Source organism: Ruditapes philippinarum, unplaced genomic scaffold (assembly GCF_026571515.1).
Source record: "Ruditapes philippinarum isolate M1 unplaced genomic scaffold, ASM2657151v2 ctg3342_1_1_1_1, whole genome shotgun sequence".
NCBI classification, from domain to species: domain Eukaryota; kingdom Metazoa; phylum Mollusca; class Bivalvia; order Venerida; family Veneridae; genus Ruditapes; species Ruditapes philippinarum.
The window spans coordinates 94185-121797 of NW_026863859.1; the positions used below are offsets into that span (position 1 = coordinate 94185).

The window sequence follows — 27613 nt, forward strand, 5'->3', positions numbered from 1 at the left end:
ACTTGTCTTCAAATTCCTTATAAAACATAACACTTCTGTTCTCTTCAAGCCGGTTTATTTGATGTAATTTACAAAGTAATAACAGTTTATTTTCCAGGAAGAATGATACCATCATACTGAAAGAGAGAAAAAATCGTTTTTATAATAATGAAATGGAGAAAAATTTAATTTCATTTTTTAAGTGTCAAGATGAAATATCAAAACAAGTAAATTGTCACAAAATCAGCTTTTTCACCAATATTCCATTTGTGAATAACAAAGGGCCGTAATTTTGTAAAAAAATATTATATATAAATATGACAATAAAGTAATATAAAAGGTCCTCAATAATCATTTTGCGAGTTTGTAAAATTAGTGTGCGAAAAAAGAAAGGGAAAGATTATGCTGTGCCTCATTCATATTGAGACCCACCAATCTTAAAACCCAATGTTTCCTTTATAAGTTGGTTATTAAGATATTTTAGTGTTTTTCCGTGCTTGTTGTTGGAAGGTGGCAAAGCCTACCCCTCAAGAACCATTTCACACAAAATGCAGGTCAGTACAAAAGATGTGTTCACATCAACCAATTATTTGCATTGTACATTTTTCTTTTTGTCCTTTCATCATCAGAATTGTAATTGTGCATTTTAGTCAAGCATACAAGTTACTCCATATACAAAATGTCTAATAGACTAAGATGTCAGCTGACAAGTTGCAAGCAATTCTTTCAAGAAAAGTACAAACATATACTTTCAACATTACCTTCTGTTGGAACCACTTCATGGACTGTTCTTTTGTTACTCTGTGTTTAATACCAACTTTGCTGTGTCTTTTTCTTCTTTGTGAGATATTGAATCCTGTAAAAGAATGTACAAACGCATCATTGTTTATCTTACAAAGTTTTAACAAGATTAAGTTGTTCTTTATTTTGTTGGTTTTTTATGTTCACCAATTCAGTATAGGTAAAATGGCGACACTCCACCTTAACTGGTGAAGGAAGATCTCAGGTGCCCCTTCTGTGCATCATTTCAGGCACAAGCAGGCGTCTGTGTAGAACCACAGATGTTCCGTAAGCTAGCTTAACAGCTTTCTAACATGGACAGAATTAAAGATGCTGGCACAGCTTAAACCTACTGTTGATGGAATAAAATTTCATCTTTATATCCCTAAAATTTGTAATTGGACAGTTCCAAAATTGAGTTGGAAAAGTCCATTTCAGAAAATCCAGAGGTTAAAGATTCAATGACTCGAGACAGTGTCTTCACTGGTCTTGTGCATGTTACATAAATTTTGGAACTTGAAATGTCTTACACAGGACCAGTCTTATAGATATTATAAGCCTATGAAGTGAATGCATGGGTACAGTTAGCCCTGATTGCAATGAAATTATGACTTACTTTGCGTAAATAACAACCCATGCAACCTACAAAACATTTTGTTGATAGCTTACAGGCAGACTTTTAATGGTTTTTTGGAATGTATTTGGTGAAATGGAAAATTTACAGATTCTTTTCCTTACAAACTCTAATTATATATACACATACAATAAAAACAAAAAACGCAAAAAAACAACAACGTCATACCTGGGCGACCTAAAACAACATAGAAATCCATTCCGTAGATTCCAATTCCTGGGTCGTATTTAATTCCCAAATCAATGTGTTCCTGAATTCCAAAGCCAAAGTTTCCAGATTCTGAGAAGTTGTTTTTTCTCAATTCGTATTCACGTACCTAAATAATATTAAAAGTCAATCTTGTAATTGTTTGTATTAAGTTAACGACACATGAGGGAAACATCAAAAACATAGTGGTGCATTGATATAACTGGAAATAATATTCGTTGATTTCAAGAATGAATGCTAGATTTAAAGCCTATTGCTGAAATGTCTTGGGTATAAAGACATGTCAAGTCTAACAAGAAAATCATGTTATAAAAACGGCTTGAACTTCAAATTGGTTGTTTTTTTGTTTTTAAAAAAAATATATTATATATAAAGTATTGAAACCATTAAGGTGACACAAGACTATCCAGAAGATTTCAGGTGCCTCTCCTTGTATTATTTAAGGCACAACACAGTACAGGTCATACGACCGCATTTACTGGTGGAGGGAGAACTTGGGTACACTTCCGTGCATTATTTCAGGCACCCAAGTAGAACCAGAGAAGTGTCATAAGCTAGCTGGATAGCTCCCTCACATAAAAGAATCCTAGTCCTTGTCGGAATTCAAACCCTCAACAATGGGGGCAAGTGGTCTGAAGTCTGCGATTTAGACCACTCGTCCACATTCCCCAATAAAGTAGCTGGATAGTATCCTAACATTCATGAAAGAATCCAAATTAAAACCCACAGTGGTGGTGAGGGGCTAGTGGGTTTCATACCTGAACACACACTGAAATCTGGCTTATAAAGTAGCATACCTTCAAACCTCTCTCCAGAATCTCCTCGGCCTTGGCCCCTCGTACAGTACAATGCACAGCAATTTTCTCATTTCTTCGGATACCAAATGATCTCACAGTGTAACGGGCTACAATGTTCAAATTCAAATATATATAAATATATACTAGTGATATAGAAACACGTTCATGGGTTACAGGGTACATTTCATTTCCCACTTTACATTTTTTTTCCCAGTCTTGGTCCTGGGTCACTTGTGAAAATTAGCCCTGTAATTCCAACATTTGTGGATACACTACAGTCCTGTTTTATACTGTTACATTAATTTAGCTACTAAATGGGGAAAAGAAATTTATATCACATGTTGGAAAATGCCCTGATATGATAAAAACTTCTTAATAAGTCCCATAGTTTAATTTGTTTAAGTCATTGACAATTTTGTGAATAAATACAATTTCACAACAGTAAATATTTATTTAATAGAAAACAAGATACCCTTTAGATTTGTCAATGACCTCCTATTTCTGCTCCAAAACTGCATGAAATTATACACATATATTTCGATGATAAGAATTATCTCAAACAAGATGAACAAAAATGTTTTACCTTTTGAGAAGACAGGGGTCTGACCAGTAAGCTGTTCAAGCACCTTTGCAGCACGGGTCAATCTATCGCCGGACTCTCCTACACAGATGTTAAGACAAAGTTTAACAATACGCAACTCTCGCATGGGGTTCTTCTCCTTATCTTTGTCCTTCGAGTCCTGAAAATAAAGAACACCACATTCAAAATTTCAATCAACACAATATTTCTGCCTGATAAACATTGTACATGTGTATATATGTATGAATATATCTGATGAAAGCAATCCAACATTGGATGCCACCAGGAATATTCCTTTTCAAGTTTGGTAAAAACTGGTCTTATTGGTAGGAAGATAATCTAAAAAGATATCACTGTTAAAACAGACTCAGTCACTGGGTAGACGAAGTACAATTTTTATAGGATAACAACAAAATAAGGCCATCCTTAAAAAAATGTTTGTTTGCAGTAACCCGACCAAGAATTTTCAAGGTGGGTAGGTAGGTCGATTTTTTTTTTTTTATGGAACTGTACTCCCAAATAAACATGGAATTTCAAAATGCTTAACAATATATGCTTTGATTATCTGGTAACAATTAATAAATTGATAAGGCCATTATTTTTTGATATTTCGGTTTACAGACCCGCCGACTCTGTATTTTGGGAAAATGAAAAAAAAAAAATCTGCCCCCCCAAAAATTCTGTGTTGTCTTGAAATACGCTGCTAATAATACGACTTGTCAAAGAAATGTCGAGGTAAGTATTTTAATTAACTGTTAAACCTACCACATGCCAGACTATTTTACCTACGATTTATACAGAGAGATACGCAACCGGTTATCTTTACTCGAGAATAGCCTGTCGTCTGCTAGTTGGGCAAAGTGTTTATTGGTGTATTATGAAAGAATGTTTGTTAAATGGGGTCAAGCCATTCTAACAGAATTATAATTAGGCTTTGATCATATTTCATCAATGCATTGAAGGTCGAAATGCGTAAAAATGTAAAACAACCAAACAAAAAAAAAACACGCCAAATTACGTATTAAGCTATTACATTCAAGGACAGAGCGAGAGAAATCTGCTGCAATTGACAAGATCAGTATTTTCAGATTTAACAAAAAAAATTAGTCTTTAAAAGCACATTGAATACAGGTTTCAAACAAACAAAATAAAAAAAATGCCCGCACTTACTTTTAATAGATTTTTATGTCAAAAATTGACCAGCTAATTATCCGATAAAAATATTTTCATAATGGGCAAAATTGAACATGACTTTGTGTAATCTTTTCTTGACACTTTTTTTAACATCTGACCTATAAAGAAATGAGTGCAAGTCAGCTGATTTTCGGCACCTTTGATGATTCAGATTACACAGCAGTGTGTAAACATCAAAGAATGACAGATTCTTTTGAAGAGCTCACTTGCCACTTGTCATAAGTCATCGTGTGTAGATTTCATGTGTGTTTTTAAACAATGGCAATGTGAGCAAAAGGTTTTTTGTGTATTTAAATAATCTTTGGAATAGACAATCGGCGATGTATTTAATTTCATTGCTCTAGTAAGTACTATGTATATGTATGCACCACATTTATAGTTATGAAAACTTTTTTTTTTTTTTTTCCCGCTGCCGACCCTACCTTTTTTTGGAAAAAATCAGTAAACCAAAATATAAAAAAAAATTGGCCTAACTGAATTCTAATTTAATAAGACCTACATTTTATTTCTTCCATTAACCTTTAAAAGAACGAAAACAAAGCACAAGACATAATTTTCTGATTCAAAAAAAAAAATTTTTTTTATCCAGACCATGAAAAAAAATTTTGAGTAGGGGCAAATTTTGTGAGTCGGTCGGGTTACTGCAAACAAACATTTTTTTAAGGATGGCCTAACATCCATCCAGCAGGTTTTTAAAAAATACATTCATGATTGTACCACTCAAAGTAACTGAACACAGCAAAATGCCAAGCCAGAGTTGCATCATGGATTTTCTTTTGCACATTATTATATTACAGGAAAAAATAGCATGTAACTGCCCTTTCCAATGCCAAATGTGCATAAATAATCAAGTAAATAATAATTAATCAGCCAGAAATCTTTGAATTCATGATTTTATTTTACTTAGTCTTGTACCACTCAAAGTAACTGAACAAAGCAAAATGCGAAGCCAGAGTTGCATCATGGATTTCCTATTGCACATTATCATAATAGAAGAAAAGGCAGCAAAGCTGACCTTTCTATTGCCAAATGTGCTAAGGCCCTTTTTCCCAAATATATTCCCAATTTTTACAATTTACAATGATTTCCCACACAACCCCACCACTTTAAACACTGTTGATGGCAATCCCAAAATGTTTCCAAGTTTTAGACAGATACAAATATGCGACTCTCACTGCAGGGCAGGATCTGTTTTCATGTTTACTAGGTAGGTAAGGGGAGGAGAAACAAACATTTATTTTATTTCATATAAATATATATATATTTAATTTCTGTACCACTCAAAGTAACTGAACAAAACAAAATGCTAAGCCAGAGTTGCATCATGGATTTCCTATTGCACATTATCATAATAGAACTAAGAAGAAAAGGCAGCAAAGCTGAACTTTCTATTGCCAAATGTGCTAAGGCCTTATTACCCTGCTATATACTAGAAGAAACTACTGGTAATTAAGAGGCATCATGCTTTTTCTCCCAAACTGAGAAGCATAAAATTACTAATGGTAAGTCTGCATTAATGCTGTTGATGAATTTCTTTGAAATAGCATTGTACATTAAAAGGGAAGCCTTTGAAATTATTTATACATAGAGGATATTGAATGAGTGTAGTTAAATACTAAATTTATTGAACGAGTTGAATAAAATCATATTATGCGAGCCTCTGGCGAGCATAATATTGTTTTATTCAACATGTTCAATAAATTTAGTATTGAATCTACACGAATATAATATTCTATTTATCACATATATAAAATAAGAATAGTGAACTGTTAAAATGAGTAATTTTTCAATGACGCGCCCATAGTGCAACGCTAACATTAGTGTGCTTTTACGCTATGTTTCTATATAACGCAAATGACGGCACGTCAAAGTGTAATTACAGTAGTGTAATATCGTTTTTATTAAATGGCTTTATTAGACTATATGCGCCGCGGTTTATGTGATAAAATAAAATATGAATATGCTGTAAGAAAATATGGGTAGGTAGTGGGAGAGGAAACAAACAATATTTTACTTTTGGCCTTACTATAGATTTAAGTTTTGTACCACTCAAAGTAACTGAACAAAGCAAAATGCTTAGCCAGAGTTGTTAAGAAAATATGGGTAGGTAGTGGGAGAGGAAACAAACAATATTTTACTTTTGGCCTTATCGATAGATTTAAGTTTTGTACCACTCAAAGTAACTGAACAAAGCAAAATGCTTAGCCAGAGTTGCATCATGGATTTCCTATTGCACATCATCTTATTGTCAGAAAAGAAAGCATGAAACTGTCCTTTCCATTGCCAAATGTGCATAAATTATCAAATTGCTATTTAAAACTTTACTTTCATCAATTTTAATACAATTCTCACAAAAGATCAAATTTTCAGCATCTTAATGTAGCCCTTTCTTTGTTCAATGGTGGAAAAGTGTTGACAATGCCTCAATAGAATTGTTTTATTTAAAACAGCTCTTATTTGCACCACTATGTAGAGTTAGGCATGACAGGTCAACCAATTATCTGTGGCAGTGCCCAATAATATATTAAAGTATTTCTCAATATAAGCCCAGACTTCCCGAAATACATCTGTCCAACGGACATGTCTGATAAATTTTGATCAGGTCCGACGATTTTTTATTCCGGATCGGTCCGACTTTTATCCAAGCTGCATGTAGAACAGCAATAAAAGGATAAAAAGAATAGACCCCCCCCCCCCCCCGAGACAAAATTTAATGAAAAATGGAAGCAGTACCGTGAATCGTTGGTGTATGACAGGGAGGAGATGAAAATGCGCTGTACGGAATGTGCCCATTTTTACGGCGAAAAAAAAAAAAAACAACCAAAAAGTGTCTTAGAAATGCAAACACAAGTTTTTCTTTGATTTTGATTAGGGATGGCAACGAGTAACCGGTTAACCGAGTACTCGATCGAACGTCCGAATATCGGTTAACACAAGAGCGATCAGTAAATCACATGTGTCGCCTCATGATGGCCAATTTCATGTTGGGACAAATTTTGTGACAGACGGACAGACAGACGGACAGTGCACAACTACACTAACCACTTTGTACTGATCATTCCTGTAAAGTTTGGATAAAATTGCACCAGTAGTTTATTAGGAGTAGTCGGACAAGCTTTGCGTATCTGGCAACACACAGAAAAAAAAACCTTTTTATCAAAGGGCCATAACTCGGCCAAAAATCATTCAACCGGAAAACCCGTGCAATATGCGCAAGGACTTGAGCTACAGATCAATCCTGTAAAGTTTCATTGAAATTGCATAAGTGGTATAAGAGAAGTAGTCTGGACAAACTTTAAAAATAAAAATTATTAAAGGGCCATAACTCAAACAAAAATCATTGAACCGGAAAATGCTGACAATATGCACAACTAGACTTGGTACTGATCATTCCTGTAAAGTTTGGATGAAATTGCACCAGTAGTTTATGAGGAGTAGTCCGGACAAGCTCTTGTGTATCTGGCAACACACAGAAAAAGAAACCTTTTTATCAAAGGGCCATAACTCGGCCAAAAGTCATTCAACCGGAAAACCCGTGCAATATGCGCAAGGACTTGAGCTACAGATCAATCCTGTAAAGTTTCATTGAAATTGCATTAGTGGTATAAGAGAATTAGTCCGGACAAACTTTAAAATTAAAAATTATTAAAGGGCCATAACTCTGACAAAAATCATTGAACCGGAAAATCCTGACAATATGCACAACTAGACTTGGTACTGATCATTCCTGTAAAGTTTGGATGAAATTGCACCAGTAGTTTATGAGGAGTAGTCCGGACAAGTTTTGTGACGGACGGACGGACAGACAGACAGACAGACGGACAGACGGACAGACAGACGACGGAGAAGTGATCCCTATATGTCGCCACTACTCCGTAGAGGCGACACAAAAATTGATATTCGATTACTCGGAAAAATGTATAATTTCTATTTTATTTGCTATTTAGGCAGTTTGGTGTATCCAATTAGTTCAGAAATTCGGAGATGTGCATATAACTTCATAAATACCTGTTAAATGCAATCACAACTTCCTTGCAGAGGTGCGAAAATGATACCATAAATTTAATGAGGCGATCAACAGTTTGACACGCGCACATGTGTCGCTTACGTCTTCCGGCCTCTTATGATTAATTGTGTAACACATTGCAGTTTGTACCCGAATCTTGTTTTAAGGTAACAATTTTGAAAACAACAAATTAAGGGCCGTATTGCTATTATGATATAATAATTAAGGTAGTATTTAGACCCAGTTTAACTTTTGTTGCCGCCGATCAGTCTATTTTATTACAAGAAGAAACAAATGTTTCAACTGTTAAACAATTGTTTTAAACTTGATATTCATTAACTAAAATGTTCTAAAATATAATGTCGTTGATTAAATTTTAATTAATTTGTCTCATTCTATGAATGTAAATAGAAAACAAAAGTAGCATGCGGACGGTGATAAACTTTGAAGATCATTGGAAATCGTCCGAGTAACCGAGTACTCGATCGGAAAAATGATCGAGTACTCGAGTATTGATTTTGGTATTCGTTGCCATCCCTAATTTTGATCAATTTATTTGGTCTGACAGATTTTGTTTCGGTCCGACAGATTTTCATGGTTTGTCAAACCCAAAGTCCGACACTTTTTTCAACTTTCAGGAAGTCTGTAAGCCAAAATCTACGCCAGATGAATTTACTCGCCCAAAATAATTTTTTAAAGAAACTAACAAAACTAAAATTGTTAAGAAATGAGTTGCTGAGAAGACTGATTTATCTTCCAATTTATGATTTTGTCTATTAGTTTAGGAAAGCAAGTGCATAGGTACCTACATACATGTAAGTCTATTCATAGTTTCAATTTCAAAACAGATCTCGGTAAACCAGTATAACAACTTTGAGGCAAAAATGATGCAAGTTGACTCATTGGTAATACAACAGCCAGAAATCTTGGGATAAAAATTTTCACTTTATGATTTATAAACTTAGTCTTGTACCACTCAAAGTAACTGAACAAAGCAAAATGCTAAGCCAGAGTTGCATCATGGATTTTTTATTGCACAATATAAATAAAGACAGCAAACCAAAGCAGTCTCTAAATTTGCCTATGTGCTTTAATTTAAATGGACAAATACTATTTCAAGACTATGAATGTTTTTTCGCCTTCTCATTGATGATCTCTGCTAAATGACTATTTATGATTAACTGATTTATGATTTAAAAAAAAAGCAGATTAACTATTTTAAAAAGCAAAATATCGAAGACACAAGTCAGTGATTTAAAATGTAAAACATTATTAAGTATTATAAAGAGAGATTTGTACTCTTGATTTCATCATTTTTCACAATTCCATTGTTGCATTGGAATTTAAATAACCAAAATTTTGGAAAGGAATTTTCTGTTTTCCAAAGGTGGAAAATGCAGTCTTCCTGTCCACAGGTAAACGTTGCGTGGCCATGACTTACACTATACCCCCGTTCCCCCTCTACAACCCAAAACCCTAAACAAAAATTATGAAAAAAAATAAAAATTTTTATGACTAAAATATTATAAAGGTATTTTACTCTACTTTCATTTTGCATAGAAATATCACTAGCATCTCAATTATCAGCGCATATATTCATCAATTTTTCACCAATCTTAATAATCTTGGTCTCAAATCTTAGATAAATAAATACTCTTTAAGAAAACAACACTGGCATTTTCGCTGATTATACGTAGCAAGAAATATCCAAGCCCAAACTGTCAACAAATGAAACTCGGAAGAGATCTGATTGCACCGTTTCGGTAAAACTCTCACGAGTAAAACACACTAAATTCACCGTGAAAGAATATTTCTTTGTATTGCGTATTTAAATATGATAAAATTAAGTTATTATTTATAATAACTGTTCAATCAAAGCATCTTATGAAACTATAACGCACCTTTTTTCCTATATGTCAAATTCTCATTCCAAAATGAAAGTAAAATGGGCCTGCAGATTGTTTTCAAATGGAGTATTTTCATTGGTCACAGGAAAACCTCGGACCAATGAAAATACTTAAAGGGAAACAACTCTGCTGTGCCAATTTACTTTCATTTTGAATTGAGAATTTGACATATAGGAAAAAAGGTGCGTTATAGTTTCATATGATGCTTTGATTGAACAATTATTACAAATAATAACTTAATTTTACCATATTTAAATACGCAATACAAAGAAATATTCTTTTACGGTGAATTTAGTGTGTTTTACTCGTGAGAGTTTTACCGAAACGGTGCAATCAGATCTCTTCCGAGTTTCATTTGTTGACAGTTTGGGCTTGGATATTTCTTGCTACGTATAATCAGCGAAAATGCCAGTGTTGTTTTCTTAAAGAGTATTTATTTATCTAAGATTTGAGACCAAGATTATTAAGATTGGTGAAAAATTGATGAATATATGCGCTGATAATTGAGATGCTAGTGATATTTCTATGCAAAATGAAAGTAGAGTAAAATACCTTTATAATATTTTAGTCATAAAAAAAAAATTTTTTGTTCATAATTTTTTTTTAGGGTTTTGGGTTGTAGAGGGGGAACGGGGGTATAGTGTAAGTCATGGCCACGCAACGTTTACCTGTGTTCCTGTCAGGAGTAGAAACTTCAACAATAACGAAATGGTATATATTTCTGTGTTTCCGAGTCACTTTTTGACACCGACAGTTCAGTGATTTTCCTACTTATATAACAGACTCTGAAAAAAGGCCTCTTCCCAATTGAAATTTTCTTTAAAATCATGCAGTTTTCCCAAAAGTCTGAACTTAAACGAGCTTTTTTACTTCCCAAATCAGCAATTTTAGCAATATTTTTTCCCAAAATCAAGAGGCTTAGGCCTCTTCCCAATTAAGTGAGAAAAAACACTGCAGTTAATCAACCAATTTTATTTTATAAATGTCACAGGGTGAGCAAAATTTGCAGCCAGACTGGGATCGAACCTGGGACCTTCGGAATACCCTTCCGCGGCTCTACCGACTAAGCTATCTGGCCGCTTACACATCTTCTCCCCTAAATAGTGAACGGTTCTGAACCATGACATACTCACCTGTTACATTGAAATTCGTCCTCGAATTTCACAGAGTTAGAGAGCAATGACATTATGTAAATTTTTACTCTAGCTATTTCAGCCACAGCCCCCCTTTGGGGGCCAAATGTCACAGGGTGAGAAAAATGTGCAGCCTGACCGGGACTTGAACCCGGGACTCTCGGAACGGCTCTACCGACTGAGCTATCCGGCCGCTCACACATCTCCCCTATGCTAAGTAGTGAACAGTTCCGGACCATGACATAATATATCTATATAAGATGGTGTTTATTCAAGATAGCCACCTGGGCTTATCAGATCATAGCTATTTGTCCCCATGTCCCATAGGCTTTGCTTTCTCTTACAAATTATTTTTATTATGACTATTGCTTATAAACATCGTAAATATATTCTTGAAAAAACTTGATTATTTGGACAAGAGTGCAAGACATTCATCAAACTATGAAAGACATATGCATGCATGGCCTTAACACAGCGCTTTCTTTCGGATCATTACTTGACATGTCATCTAAAGAAACAATCTATTTAGCAGTGTTATTAAATATCAATTTCTTGAAAAAATAATGTTTAACTGCTCAATATGAAAGGACGGTGTTTTACTGTAAACCTTTAACAAACTTAAAACGTTACTGACAACGTTAAACTCCTTCTACTTCACTCGATTAACATAGATATACAAGCACTAAAAGTATTACCCACCGCCATGTTTAGAAGTAACCGGAAAAGGAAATACACACATCAAAATGTTCCAAATATCAGTCACGTGATTAATGGTTTACACTTAGCAACAGAATTAATATCAACAACTTTCTGCAAAATGAGTTCAAGTGGCGAAGAAGAGGAAATTGGACCAAGTGTTGATTCAAATGATCCTGAAGAAAGAATTGCCGCAAGACGGATTCGTATTCAGAAGCGTGTTGAAGCAGCAAGGAGGTAAATTATCAAAATTTATTCATTTCACACACATGAAATTTTGCCTATTGGAATGACTTTTTCGTTTTACTGATTTTACTTTAACTACTAAAGTATTATTTTATATGTATGATGAATTCTTTTTACATCTTCATTTACCCATTATACACTGACAACTTATTTAAACATTTATCTATGGTAGATCATATCAGTTTCTTACCCTGTCCAGTTATTAAAGGGACTTAATTTGTTTCCAGATTTTTACTTCAAAACAGCAGGTGTCAGGTGCCGTGTGGCAGCTGTAAAAAGTTGCCCCATACTTCACTTAATGTTGTTATATTTTTCTGGTCCTTCCGGATCATTGATGCCAGCACTATTGTTAATTTATCTGTATTTATTGGACTTCAGTGGAGTTCCTTTAACCCAAAATTATTGGACGCAAAATGTCTGGTTACATTTGTATGTTGAAGTTTTTCTTTCAGAATGTCTGAAATCACAATTCATAAAGTCTTAAGCCCAAGGATTCTGATTTCATGCAACTTGGGGTTTTTATTAATTAAAGCAACCTTGGCTAAATTGTCACATAAGTGGAGTGTGTTGTAATTGATTAAAGATAACCAAATTAATAAGTCCTCTAGCTGTAATATATAAATTTGAAAATAAGATTTTATATTGAATATTAATAATTACTCTATTCACTTTCTAGGGCTGCATTAGGTGAGGATCCAAATGAGAAAAAGGAAATCAAAGAAGAGCTAAGCAAGAGTCGTAAACAGATTGAGGAAAGTCGTCTCCGTCTGACAAAATTAAAACAGGATGGCTTCGAGTTGGTTACAAACATACGTGTGGCAGGGGATGCTAGAGAGGCAATGCGTAGGAATGAGGAGGAAGATGCTAAGAGACTCCGGTAATTTTTTTTGGTTATATTTTCTTAGCCCTTAAACCTGCTGAACTTCTTAATTTTCTTGGATATTTCGGGTACCAGTTTGGAATAGTCCATTATCAATTGTAGGGATATTAAGATATAAATTTAGAGTTTAGGTAAGCCTGGTCTGACTATATGGAATTGCAGGCTGGCCTGGCTCTGTTGGCTCTTTACTGGTTTTTGTTTAGCTAGACTATGGAGAAAATGGTAGAGCTACTGTGCTCACACAGGTGTTGGCGTAAAATCAGCTGTCAAACTTTGGTTAAGATATTTGCTTGCAAATTGGTATCTTATACAAGTAACTCCTATAACTAAGAGTTACCTATTTAAGAGAGTTATTGTGGCCATTTTAATACTGACGGCTCTTGTTCTGTTTAAAATGGATTTCTGGATTTCTTATAAGTTATATGTCAGGAATTGGATTTTTAAAAATAAACAAACTTTTGGTTAAAATCATTTAAAGAATGAAACTTCAGGTTTGGGTTCCCTTTCTTTTCTTAAACTAAAACCTTTATTACTGAGCTGAGACATATGTTTATAGAAAATATGATGTGAACCAATACTGTACATGTACTTTTATGATTGTTTTGCAGGAAGGAAAGATTGGAGCAGGAAGCTAAATCCGGGGCAGACAGATTCGAGGAGGTAATTTAGATAGTGAATACAGTGTATAAATATAACATGTTCATTGAAATATTCCACATTTTCCTGGACTAGCATTTTCCCCCAAATCTGACATATGTAAACAGCGTTCAGCAGATTTGTATATAGCTTGTGTGGTTACTTGGAAGTATCCAATATCATATAAAGTCTTTTTATTCTACAGTCAAACCTGTATAAAAGTCTACCATTAAATAAATGCCATTTTCAAAAAACCCTTTATTAATTACATAAAAACAGAGTAACCTTCAAATATAGAAAGACCATGTTTGCTCTCTCCTATTTGTGGTCTTTGTTCGCAGGCTTGATTGTATATGATAATTATAACATCATAAATTGGCAAGTAAATGTTGAGTTTTAAGTGTTACTATGTATTCCAGAATAATTTATATTAAAACTTCTTTGTTTAACTAGAAATTAATGTAAAACATGTAGAAATTATGTATTTATTTCTTGTTAGATTTTCAGATGATAAGAATTTGTTTTGTGTTATGTATTGAGCAATTTTTTTTTTGTATCTTCAAGATAACAAAAAGATGGGAGTCAGCATTACAGAAGGAAATTCCACAATCTTTGCACGAGGTCAGTGAAACATTTTTACTCTCATTCTACTACATACGTAAAGTATACATTATGAGTTTCTGAACATTTGGCATGGTATACATTGCTGGTATACATTGTGGGCTCTTCCAACCACCCCCACCTAAAATTATTGAAGTTTGATAAAAATTGACTGTAGTTCATGTTGCAGGGATTTTTATATTTCATTGATAAATAAGAGAGAGAGATTATTGTCATTTAGGGTAACAATAATGTACTTGCCAAATACTAGATTGATTGGTTAGCTTGTGTTTTCATTTGGTAAAATGCTGTACCATGTCACTTGTATCTTTTATATTATTTTTTTTGCATATGCTGTAACAATTTTGTTGCTTGCTGAAATAATTGTGGTTGATTTTTAAACCCAGAAATATATGTATTCTCCATAGTTTGCTTTTAAAGATGTTAGAGGATGTGAAAAAAAAAATAACTTAAAATGTTATGACCAGTGTATGGTTAACACATCAGACTTAAGTAATCTGAGGATTTCTGGCTGCAAGGGTTCAAACCCGCCAGGGGCAAGCCGTTGTTTCCTTGAACAAGAAACTTTACATTTTATTGCTTAGTACTAGTTGGTTCCAGAAAGTTCAGGCAGAAATGGATTCAAGAGTGTTTCAATAAGCTTATAGCTTCCAACACAAATTAAAATAAAAAAGTTTACATTAAATTTTTATGAAATTGTTATGAGTGGAAATTAACAGTTTTGTTTTAAAAAGAAAATATTACATATTACTTTATAGATGTTGATGCAGCAGAAGACTTCATGTGATGGTATGATAGATGAGAAAAATAAACTTATAAATGATTTCCAACAGGTATGTTTAAACAATATTCTTTATATGTTCTCTATAAATAAACTCCGAAATTAAGAATATGTGTTTTTTCCCAGCTAATTCTTAGGTACAAACAAAGATAAACTCCAATTAAGAATATTTGGGTTTTTCCCAGGTAATCCGTAGGTATGTGAAACAAAGATAAAATCCATTTAAGAATACATAGGTTCAAACAAACTTTTACAGTACAGCTTCAAAAATAAGCGCAACAGGATGAAAAATCTATTGTGGCGGGTTACGTGCACCGTTAAGCTATAACGGTAAAAGTTTTGTTTGTACCTACGAATTAGCTTTGAAAAACTAGGGGTGTCATCGATAAGGATTTTTAACCAGGTTTTCAACGAAAACCGGGTTATTGTAATGCCGAAGTCGGCGGGCGGGCGGGCGGTCGTCAACTTTTGGTTTCCGCTCAATAACTTTAGTTTGCTTTGGCCTATTGACACCAAAATTGGTGTATGGATAGCTTATATCAAGAGGCAACTTGGGATTGCTACGCATGTGTCTGTGATTAATGTCAAGAACACTGTTGCTGAAAAAAAAGAGAAAAATTCAGTTTTCGCTCAATAACTTTAGTTTGCTTAGAACTATTAACACAAAACTTTGTGTATGGATAGCTTATATCAAGAGGCAGCTTAGGAGTGCTACCCAGGTGTCTGTGATTAAGGTCAAGGTCACTGTTACTAAAAATAGAAATTCAGTTTCCGCTCAATAACTTGAGTTTGCTTTGGCCTATTGACACCAAACTTGGTGTATGGATAGCTTATATCAAGAGGCAGCTTGGGATTGCTACCCAGCTGTCTGTGATCAAGGTCAAGGTCACTGTTACTAAAAATAGAAATTCAGTTTCCGCTCAATAACTTGAGTTTGCTTTGGCCTATTGACACCAAACTTGGTGTATGGATAGCTTATATCAAGAGGCAGCTTGGGATTGCTACCCAGGTGTCTGTGATCAAGGTCAAGGTCACTGTTACTAAAAATAGAAATTCAGTTTCCGCTCAATAACTTGAGTTTGCTTTGGCCTATTGACACCAAACTTGGTGTATGGATAGCTTATATCAAGAGGCAGCTTGGGATTGCTACCAAGGTGTCTGTGATCAAGGTCAAGGTCACTGTTACTAAAAATAGAAATTCAGTTTCCGCTCAATAACTTGAGTTTGCTTTGGCCTATTGACACCAAACATGGTGTATGGATAGCTTATATCAAGAAGCAGCATGGGATTGCTACCAAGGTGTCTGTGATCAAGGTCAAGGTCACTGTTACTAAAAATAGAAATTCAGTTTCCGCTCAATAATTTGAGTTTGCTTTGGCCTATTGACACCAAACTTGGTGTATGGATAACTTATATCAAGAGGCAGCATGGGATTGCTACCCAGGTGTCTGTGATCAAGGTCAAGGTCACTGTTACTAAAAATAGAAATTCAGTTTCCGCTCTATAACTTGAGTTTGCTTTGGCCTATTGACACCAAACTTGGTGTATGGATAGCTGATATCAAGAGGCAGCTTGGGATTGCTATCCAGGTGTCTGTGATTAAGGTCAAGGTCACTGTTATTAAAAATAGAAATTCAGTTTCCGCTAAATAACTTGAGTTTGCTTTGGCCTTTTGACACCAAACTTGATGAATGGATAACTTATATAAAGAGGCAGCTTGGGATTGCTACCCAGGTGTCTGTGATCAAGGTTAATGTATTTAGTTTTCATGTTATAACTTGAGTTTGCTTTGACCTTTTGACAATAAACTTGCTGAGTGGCAGCTTTGGATTGCTACTTTGATATCTAGGAGCAAGTTCAAGGTCATTTGCTTACAATAGAATTTTCAGCTTCTACTCATTAACTTCAGTGTACTTTGACCTATTGATTGCTGTCTCATCAAAATTTGGTCGTTGAAAACCTGGTTTTCGTCGCATTGCGGCGCTTCTTGTTGTATCGATATATCGGTAATGAATTATCGGCGATACAGCGATATATCGATTGCCAGGAAAAATTTAGCTTTCAAGTCTTTTTTTATTTGTTTCAATAATAAATATGCAGTTATATTTAAACACATGCACAAAAATAAATTAACCTTGAAAAGTGAACAACTTATTTCTTTTTTATCATTAGAACTTTTAATGACAACTAATGACTAGTAACTATAATGTTTAAAACCTTTTCTATTTCTAACTTTTGTTGTTGTTGCTATAACGTACATGTAGTTACGGATTATGCTAAATCCCGTCCTTGCCGTTCCATAAGTAAGTCGGTGTTTAATTGGCAAATTATGTTTAGAACCGGAATAAGTTTAACATAATGTAATCATAATTTTTACAAAGAAACACTTACAAAACATTTCTTGGCATTTTCCGTTTTAAAAATCTGAATTGGGGGTCTTGACCCCACTTAGCAGACATGCGAGATTACAACAAAATTCAGCAGCATTCGTTAAAGACACTGGGAGGTAACTCTGGTGTTGATTTCCGTTTTCCTTTTAGAAAATAAAGGATTTAACTCAATACAAGATTGGAGCAGTACCTCTAGACGCTATCAGAAAATAGACAAATATCGTTTTTTTCGCCGATTTTCAAATTTTTCATTCATTATCATACATAAATCGACGTGAAAAGATGAATTAGAACTTTTAAAGTTCATTCCGTTGGGTTAAAAAGCAAGATTCTAGCATTTTATCATTCAAGCGCCGTGTCCGGTATATACAGGAATACGGTATTTAGTGTGGTGCTCCAATCCTTTTTTTAGTCTCACTCGAAAATAAATGATTGAAATAATTATGTTAGTTCTGGCTTCCATAACTTTATATGTCGCTTTTATTTTGACGTTTGGTCTATCAGTACTATAATACCTGTTTGCTGAAGTCTCTTTAGCTAGAAACATGTGTGCATTCGATATCCGATATTTAAAAAATGGAATCGATATCGAATCGGAAAAGAAAGATCGTTGATACACCGATATCGATTGAATCGATTACACCCCTATGAAAAACCCACATTGGTAGAGTTCTGGATTACATCTGTTTTGAAACTGTCCAGTTGTACAATAAAAACAAAACGTTGATTTCTTTATCTTTTATTTACTTCATAATTTATGTTATATTGTGTGTTATATATACATGAATTAATCACATACCTGTCCACTTCTGGGACTCCGTAAAAATGGTTTTAATTGTATATATTTTGCCTTTTGGATAAAACAATTTCCTGATATAATGATAAAAATTTGGCAGTCCTTGAGTATCATAAGCAGAATTTACTGTCACAACATTGGCTATTTTCACAGACAAATGATTATAGATGTAAAGTGTTGAACGTCTAGTTTGTAATTACAGGAGCTGAAGAGTAAAGATGATCAGTATGTAAAAGATCTGAAGAAACAGGCAGAGGACGTTGACCTGATGAAAGAAAGAATGGAGGAACAAATCAAGAATCTTACAAAAGCATTAAGAGAGGAAATGAAGGAAATTGAGGTATGTGAACGGGTTTTGATAATTTGTAATATAGTGGCAAATAGATTTTTAGCTCGACTGTTTGAAGAATAAGGAGAGCTGTTGTTCTTTAGCATGGCGTAGGCATGGTCGTCACACTTTGGTGCAAGTTGGTATCTCCATAACTTCTGATTGGAATAGACTGAAACCAATCACACACTAGTTCTCTGTGATCACTGGTCCCATTAGTGTTGAATTTTGCCTCTCCCTTCCCTGAATCTGGAGTGTCCTTCCCCTGTTCCCTTTTACTTTGTGGGCCTATTAATCAGTCAATTATTTGTTTTCTTGAATTTCCTTGTCGGTTACTATTATTTCCTTCTCAGTATCATTTATGTAATTATCTTGTCTGTGCTCTGCCTTTTGTCCTGTGTCCTGTTTTTATTTGGCGTCCTCCTGGGCTCCTTGCCGCTAGATTGTTGTTGGATTGTGTGGGGGTTGCAATCATTGAACACCGCCTTTTCTTATTGATCTAGTTTATCATATTTTTTTTAGTTATCTATTTAGTTATGCCCCTTTTCTTACTGTCAAGCACTGAGAATAGTCAAGCAAATAACTTAAATGTCATGTATATGTGTGTATATTTCAGATGGCGTTTGTTGCGGAGAGAAACGAGCTATTAGAACAAGAGAACAAGAAATGGGAGGAGAAGATGCAACATCGCCGAGATAAAGAGGTCGAGTACATGAAGTCACGAGAAAAACGTGTCGAAGATTACGAGAATCAGTTACAGCATTTACGTGTACAGGACGCGGAGGAGTACAATATGGTGAAAATACGTCTAGAAACAGACGTACAGGTACGTTATAAATTAATTGTTACTTTTTTCTCTTTAAGGATTCGTAAATAGTGCTACAACTGTTATACATGACAATAAACAGACTGCATTGAAACATATTTTTCATATTTTCACTGGCGTCTTGCTGTACTACTGTCTTCTAAATTCTGGCAGTACACAAAATTTAAGGGAAAGCCTTTCGAATTGTAATGTCACAAAAAGAGAAAAAATGTATATAATAAACAGAAAATTTAAGTTTTTTTCTATAAAAAAATTGGATATGAAAATTATCATATTTCACTCATGAAATATTTATTCTCATACCACTTGACATATATATTTCAGTTGTTAGAGCAACAGCTACAGCAGATGAGAGCTACATATCAGCTGAATCAAGAAAAATTAGAATACAATTTCCAAGTTCTGAAAAAACGAGACGAGGAGAATACTATTACCAAATCACAACAAAAGCGAAAAATTACAAGGTAAACCACCCTCTTTCGACTATTTAAATTTATTGTTTTTTTTTGGGGAGGGGTTTACATCGCACCAAAACAGTTACGGTCATATAGCAACTTACAAAGAAAGACCCCAGTTGCCCTTCCATGCATTATTTCAGGCACAAACACAATAAATCAGGTACCCATCTTTGCATTTTTTTCAAGCATGAACAGGCACCTAAGTAAAACCACCGTTGTTCTGTAAGATAGCTAGATAGCTTCCTCATATGAATGAATCCAAAGTTCCTGTCGGAATTCGAAATCGTGGTCATTTTGCATAATAAATCTGCTTATGGGAAAATGGAGTGAGCGAATGATCTGAAATTTTGCGGTCAAGTTATAAGTAAAGACAAATATCAAATGGTATAAAAATCTCAAAAAAAAAAAAAAATTCACTTCTGTCATGTAAAAAAGACATCAGTGGTGTACCTTTAAGTATAAATCTCAATTATATTCTTTAGTCGAAAAAATTTTGAACATAAATTTACTACATTTTAAGAATAAGGGTAAGAAGGGGATACATGGTGGCAGCAGTTTGAAGGCCAAGTGGTAAATGTGTCAGACTAGTAATCTAATGACCACTAGTGTCATGGGTTTAAACCGTGTCAGGTTCGACTCTCACGAATAATTCTGTATAAACCAAGGGAATCAAAAAAGTCTTCTTGTATTTATTTAGATTACAAGACGTTCTGAATGGTTTGAGAATCAAGTGCGCCAAACAGGAGAAACAGTATCGTGATGAGAATACCCAGTTACAGGAAGACTACAAGAGGATCACGGAACAGTTTCGTGATCTACAGAAAAAATCTAGGTACAGTTATTCGATTTCTTTAACTACAGCAATGCATGTTATTTGGTATAATCTATGCTTTTTGCACTATGTCATGTAAACACTGATTTTATTTTATTAAAATTTGGATATGACCCACAGTGCATTACAAAGCACCTTATTTTTGTCAAACAGGAGTTGTTTGGGCTGTTATTCATGTTATTTGCATGTTTGACACTGGTGTAAGAGTGAGTGGGGCTCATACTCACCTAAGTTTAACACTGGTGTAAGAGAGTCTTGTTCATACTCTAAAAAAGAAGTGACATTTACTTATAAACATCTTGAAATGAAACTTTAGTGTGGTTAAATTATTTCAGGCATTTTATGCAGGCAGACACGAACAAGTTTAGTGATGTATGGTGCATGAACGAAGAAGAACTTAAAGAGAATATACTCAAAGTTTTAGAGGCGGACAAAATTATACATACTCATCAAATGGGTCTTGACTGGATGCAACCAGACTTGTAAGTTTTTAGTCATTATTTTATTAATCAGTATGCTTTTTCTTGGTGAAAAACAACAACACAATTTTGAAAATTAAGTAAAAAAAATCATATTAAATCTTTAATCAATCAGAAGTGCTGTGATCTTAATATACTTTAGTCGCTATAAATATCTTGTGTTATGAAAATTATCATATTATTTTCACTTGTGGCTCTTGAAATGTATTAATTTTTATACCAATCTATGAAATTAAATCCTATACTAATAGAAAAAACTTGAATATCCTCTATTTTTTCAATATGATGATAGCTAGCATTGCCAATTTAATTCCTTGAATTTTGATGTTGACAGGTTGTTTTTGGAGAATGAGGGACCGTTAATGGAAGAAAGCACAAAGAAATCTGGGGTGACGGCTCAGCAGGTTGTACAGGAAGTGCTCTCAGCTACTGGTGGTCGACAAACAGGTATAAAATACTGGATTAATAAGTCACTACAGTGTTGGAGCAGTACCTCTAGATGCTTGCAATTGTTCACGAAGTAGAAAAATATCGCAATTTTCGCCAATTCTTAAATTGCTCATTCATTTTCATATATAAATTGGTGTGAAGAGATGAATTACACTTCTTTAAGTGTATTTCGACGGGTGAAAAGATGAGAATTTAGCATTTAATCATTCAATCGTCTTGTTCAGTATATACTGGAGTACTATTATTAAATGTTACAAAGTGCTCCAACACTTTTTTTAAGTCTCTCTCATTATACTATATTTCATTGTAAAACTTTTGTTTTATTTAGAACTGTGTTCATTACAAGTCTGCCTGCTTGTCTCTTTAGGGAGAGCAACAGGTTTGAAACCCAGGAGTCGCTAGTTCGTTCCTCAGACAAGGCATATTTCTCTACCAATGTTGATCTCACACATTGAGTTTAATTGAGAGGCCATTTGTCTCCATTGATTTAAACAGGGTTCGCACAGATCTCGCAAAGTCCTGGAAAATCGACTTTCCTAGAAAAATCCTGAGAAAATCAGGGAATTCTGAAAATTTGTAATTTATTATGGAAAGTCATAGAAAATTAATGTGGGATTAGTAATTGGTAATTTGTGGAAAAATTTATAATAGGGAAAGCCATCACACCACCAGGATGTCACCAAAATGTGTTTAAATCTGCATTAGAACCCAAACATTAATGAAAGTAAATAACACTGGGTTTATTATCTTCTATGTACATGAAGGGGCACTTGAAGTCGTGAACTTCCTCCACCAGTAAAACAAGTCTCCATCAAAAAATTATGTGTCATTGTGACTGGAAACCCGACTTAAATAGACAAAAAGATGTGAAGAAGTCAATTATTCAGATCAGCATATAGCTTTTGTTACAAATGACGTGTAACATATAATTATAAACAAAACTTAATCACACATTGGTCAACTGATAGGTCTGATATACAAGCATGCATTGTTCTAATTTGCTTATTTTTTCAATTGAATATGTGACAGTATTGTCTATTGTTTGAATTTGAGATGATATAATCTTACGTTTCCATGGTAACAAAAGTGAAAATGTTGTGATTTCAGAAGCAAGCGAACCAGACGACGACGAATCCGTGTCGGACAGCAACATTCCCGCCGACCGTAAACCAAAGAAGACAAGTATATTGGACAAGATATCCGCACAAACTATCAAACAAATTCTAGAGCTTCTTTGTGATGAATCGGTAAGTTAGCCTCTGGATGAACAGTCTGTGCCCTAGGAAATCAAACTTTAGAAAAATACATACTAATAAGAGTTTAAGTAATTTTTAAATATTAACAATCCATGTAATTGTATTAAATGTTTTATGTAAAATATTAATGGATTAACTGTCTTTGTGGCCATACCTCTTTTTCTTACAGAGTAAGGATTCGTTTTTTCTTACGTTCTAGGTAATATGTGAGGATTGTAACAGTACATTTATGCTGTCTTTTAAAAATTATTTAATTTGTTAAGGTGGTAATATAGTTACTATTAAGATAGGTTTTGAATTTTTATATAAAATTAATCTAAATTGAAGGTGTGTAGCTTCAAAAATTTCATTTCTTTGTTATTTTTAACTTATCTGTTTTGAAGCAAAAGTTGAGATATTTTGATTGCTGTGACGTTGTTGTTGTTGCCATGCATGCAAAAACTTAAATGCAGCTCATTATTCGCACATTTTAAAAGTTATGAACAAGATAAACAGGAAATACTTGCTTATTATGACGAGGTGCTGATGTTAGACAGGGGGCATAATTCTGAAAGTAGTATATTTAGAGTTGTGCCCCTTTTTAAACTTAAATTTTTTTAAAAGATATATATTTATCATTGTTTCAGGGTTTCCTTGTAGAATCTAAATTAAACAAGTTGTTGGCACCATTGGAGAAAGATGAGCAATCTCTTATGAAACTTGATGCCATATTTAACGTAAGTTTGTCTTTTCTACTTTTTTAGCTCGACTATTCGATAAGAATAAGTAGAGCTATTGCAGTCACCCGAGCGTCGGCGTCGGCGTAACCACTTATGTTAAAGTTTTTGTAATAGTTCAAATATTTTCAAAGTCCATTGACATATGGCTTTGAAACTTTGCACACTTGTTCACCATCATGACCCCAACCTGTAGACAGGAGGAGGTAACTCTATCAAGCATTTTGACAGAATTATGCCCCTTTTTCGACTTAGAATTTACGTTAAAGTTTTTGTAATAGTTCAAATATTTTCAAAGTCCATTGACATATGGCTTTGAAACTTTGCACACTTGTTCACCATCATGACCCCAACCTGTAGACAGGAGGAGGTAACTCTATCAAGTATTTTGACAGAATTATGCCCCTTTTTCGACTTAGAATTTACGTTAAAGTTTTTGTAATAGTAGTTCAAATATTTTCAAAGTCCATTGACATATGGCTTTGAAACTTTGCACACTTGTTCACCATCATGACCCCAACCTGTAGACAGGAGGAGGTAACTCTATCAAGCATTTTGACAGAATTATGCCCCTTTTTCGACTTAGAATTTACGTTAAAGTTTTTGGTATAGTTCAAATATTTTCAAAGTCCATAGACATATGGCTTTGAAACTTTGCACACTTGTTCAACATCATGACCCCAACCTGTAGACAGCAGGAGGTAACTGTATCAGGCATTTTTTTTACTATCAAGCACTAAGAATAGTCGAGCATGCTGTCCTACCGACAGCTCTTGTTTCATTTTAAAGGCCCATCATGCCCCAGGAATGCTTTTATTTTTATTCCTCAGAAACTTTAAGTTTTCAAAAAGTTACTTATTGGCCTGAACAATCTTTTTCTTCTGTTGCTTTTTAATATATAGTACAATTATAGTGATTTAGTATTTTAAATGAAAGCCAAAGTACTACTTTGTTTACATTTTGTGATTTTTATGCCAAGTTTCCATATTTAGTGTTACTTTCTTGAGTTAAATAGCATCTACCATTTTAATTTTTCATGTTTGCCCCTTCTAAAGAAAAGAAAAAAAATTGCATTATGTTTATTATGCATAATGTCCCTTAAAACAAAACTTTTACAAAAGTAAGCATTAAAAAAATGGTTGAATTAGTATATAATAGATAATACAGTGGCGGGGTGATAGCAAATGAGGTTTATCCAAGGCGTGGTTATTGCTAGGTGAAACTAAACTATATAGATACATATTTCAGGCATTGAATATTGATACTGAAGAAGATATACATCTACTGGCTAGTTACTTTATGCATTTGAAAGGAAAACCAGAGCAGGAGGATGGGGAAGGTGAAAAGGTAAATTTCTAAACTTCTTGTTTAGTTTCTTAAATGGACTTGTCCAGCTTCCTTTTTTAGCTTGACATTTTAAAGAATGGGGAGAGCTATTGTACTCACCAAGGCGTTGGTGTCAGCATCACACTTCGAGTTGCATGCAAGTTGGTATCTCCAAAACTACTGAAGTTTCTCCAAAACTACTTCACACATTTATTTCAGAGCATATAGGAGGTCATTGTCAAGTTCCGTAACTCTAACATGGATTCTGACGGAATTATGGCCCTTTTTTAAACTTTGATATTTTTCCTGAATTAGCAATTTAGCACCAGTTTAAGAACAATGTCAAATTTAATGAAGAAATAGGAGAAAAATTAAAAGATTGAATTGGATGATTTTAAAAACTATACTATTGACTATTATAGTTTGTTTACAATGTGGTGCTACCACTAAAATGTTACATTTTATATATTATGTACATACATATCACATAGAAAAAGCATATGAACATGTATATCACATAGAAAAATAAACATCATTAAAAGAACAGCTATTGCCATTTCATGCCCCGGCAACTTGGTGAAGGGTGCGGAATATAGATTTGCCCATGCCCTTCTGTCCAACTTTTTTTCCACCTAGATGAAGACTATTGAATAGGGGAAACATAGGTCTTTAATAAAATTACTGAAACCTGACCCTCTTTGTTTTGTGTGTTTCATATCCTCTATTCTTTCCTTTTTTTTTTGAAACTGTTTAATTGTTTATGCAGAGAAAATCTAACAGCAGCACATGTACTGATATGAAAAGATATCTGGTATTTCAAGACACCAAGAATCATTTAAACCATTTCTTATTGTTAGCATATGTTCTGTAACTAAAGTATGCAGAACTATTTAAAAACTTCATGTGTGAAAAAAAGATTGCTTGTTAAACTGTAAATAGATGCTTTTACCATTACTTCATAAACACCCCGTTTCATCCCGTATATTGTCGATCAAGTAATGGTCAGTGTTTCTCGTTTTATTGAATATTTAATATAACTGTTTCAACCATTCAGAAGGAGGATGAAGAGTCTAAAACAGCTTACACGGAGAGCGGTGACATGGATGATATAGAACTCGAGATACTCAAGCTTACTGGTAAAGAGGGCGACGCAGATTCCTCGAAGAGCGAGACTGTTGAACTGATCCATGGCAACGAGGTTTTGAAAGCTCTTCGGTCGTTTGTTGACGATAACAGAAAGCCACAAAGGTACGCAATATTGGAATCTTATCTCATATAGGGTGACTGAGTAAATAACAATTAAATCAATAAGAAAAAAATCCGGATAAAGGATGATCCCTGAGAAGCATAAGTCACAACAAAATAACATGAAAATTGCAGACTCAGTTTGATATTGAGTCTGTACATGATGGATAATGAAAAAGTTATGTTCTGTTATGGTCAGAAACAATACTTGACAATTTTTACAAAAATAACTTAGGGTAGAGAAAATTTGATCATTTCTTATAATATATTATAACATTGAACTTCAAATAAAATTCAGGAAAACAAACAAATGGACATAACTTACTCTTAGTTCAAACCAATCAATAGACCTTGATTAAAATTTAGGAAATGTTGGATTTATTAATACAAAATTGAAATTATCTGTTTGTATATTTTGTTTTATAGAGAGAAAGGCAAAACATCACAATTTAAGATAAAATCACTGGAGGAAAGAGACGATTCTGGGGATTCGGAATACTGGGCTAAATACGCTCAAGTCATCTCACAGAAAAAGGAACGCCTCTGGGACGCTTTATTGGAAGGTCTTGAGAAATACAGGTAAAAACAGTTGATTATTATTATTATTAGATTCGTTTTTTATCACAGTAAGAATTGCCTGCTCTTCCATACAGAATGACCAGGTTTTATACTATTGATAGCTTTAATAGCAAAATCCCTTAAACTTTGAATGAACTGTTCCAAATTAAAGGTAGGGCAAATCCATTACATCAATTCTGCAGGGTAGGGTACGCCAGTTAAAGCATTTTTTCTCAACTTGGTTTCTGCTTGAATAAAAGAATTGCAAAGGTTAACAATATCAATTGTTAACTTATAGATTAATAAAAAAAAACAACAGAAATTTGATTATATATTGAAATATTCTTGTTTCAGCGAATGTCTTAACTCACGGTCAGGTCTTATAACAGAAACAGATGCACTGAGACAACAAAACGCAGAATTGAGAATGTTGTTACACCAGTATGTCAACTCTAAGGTGAGTGAACTGTCCCGTTTTTCATATTTTGCCTGCCTGCCTTAAAGTAGCTCAGGTTTTGCGAGTTTGAGTCTTAGTGCAGACTTTGATAAGTTAGTTGAAAGATTATCTATTATTATTTTTTGAGTTATGCCCCGTTTTAACTTAGAATTTTTCGTCAAAAGTTGTTATTTTAACAGGTGAGCGTTAACACAACATGTGGAGCTCTTGTAACAATGAATTTTTATATATTTTTCAGGTAAATGCTGAATTGGAGGTGCCACCAACACGTGTGTTGCAGCTAGAGATGAACCCTCCACGCTGATGGCCCAACTCACACTTTCTAAACAATACTTTTTCATCATATAGACTTTAGAAGCCCCTGACTATTGTAACGTGTCATTAAAATTTCTCTGTTTTTATTGTTTGTATTGAAATTT

The 27613-nt window shown here is 34.0% G+C and overlaps 2 protein-coding genes across 2 annotated transcripts; one reads left to right on the forward strand and one right to left on the reverse strand.

Moving 5' to 3' along the window:
• Positions 1–46: 46 nt before the first annotated feature.
• LOC132723565 (large ribosomal subunit protein uL5) lies at positions 47–12052 on the reverse strand. The gene is made up of 6 exons (XM_060708302.1): positions 11917–12052; positions 2981–3137; positions 2398–2504; positions 1562–1709; positions 741–835; positions 47–116 (listed from the first exon to the last, which is right to left on the reverse strand). Exons 1-6 carry the CDS (start codon positions 11920–11922, stop codon positions 87–89), a joined length of 543 nt encoding a protein of 180 aa, XP_060564285.1. The 5' UTR covers positions 11923–12052; the 3' UTR covers positions 47–86.
• LOC132723563 (dynein regulatory complex protein 1-like) lies at positions 11966–27613 on the forward strand. Its single transcript, XM_060708301.1, has 18 exons — positions 11966–12150; positions 12836–13036; positions 13648–13699; positions 14240–14296; positions 15055–15129; positions 18466–18603; positions 19208–19417; positions 19742–19881; positions 20573–20707; positions 21043–21189; positions 21521–21633; positions 22744–22883; positions 23519–23608; positions 24857–24955; positions 25989–26182; positions 26606–26758; positions 27092–27194; positions 27433–27613. The coding sequence occupies exons 1-18, from the start codon at positions 12035–12037 to the stop codon at positions 27496–27498; spliced, it is 2229 nt and encodes a 742-aa protein (XP_060564284.1). The 5' UTR covers positions 11966–12034; the 3' UTR covers positions 27499–27613.

Coding starts and splice junctions, on each gene's coding strand:
- LOC132723565 (XM_060708302.1), bottom strand. Junction 836..1,561: donor TGTTGTTTTAGGTCGCCCAG/GTATGACGTTGT, acceptor ATTCTTTTACAG/GATTCAATATCTCACAAAGA. Junction 117..740: donor TGAAGTGGTTCCAACAGAAG/GTAATGTTGAAA, acceptor TCTCTCTTTCAG/TATGATGGTATCATTCTTCC.
- LOC132723563 (XM_060708301.1), top strand. CDS start 12,035: ATGAGTTCAAGTGGCGAAGAAGAGGAAATTGGACCAAGTGTTGATTCA. Junction 18,604..19,207: donor AGGAAATGAAGGAAATTGAG/GTATGTGAACGG, acceptor TGTATATTTCAG/ATGGCGTTTGTTGCGGAGAG. Junction 21,634..22,743: donor TACTGGTGGTCGACAAACAG/GTATAAAATACT, acceptor TTGTGATTTCAG/AAGCAAGCGAACCAGACGAC.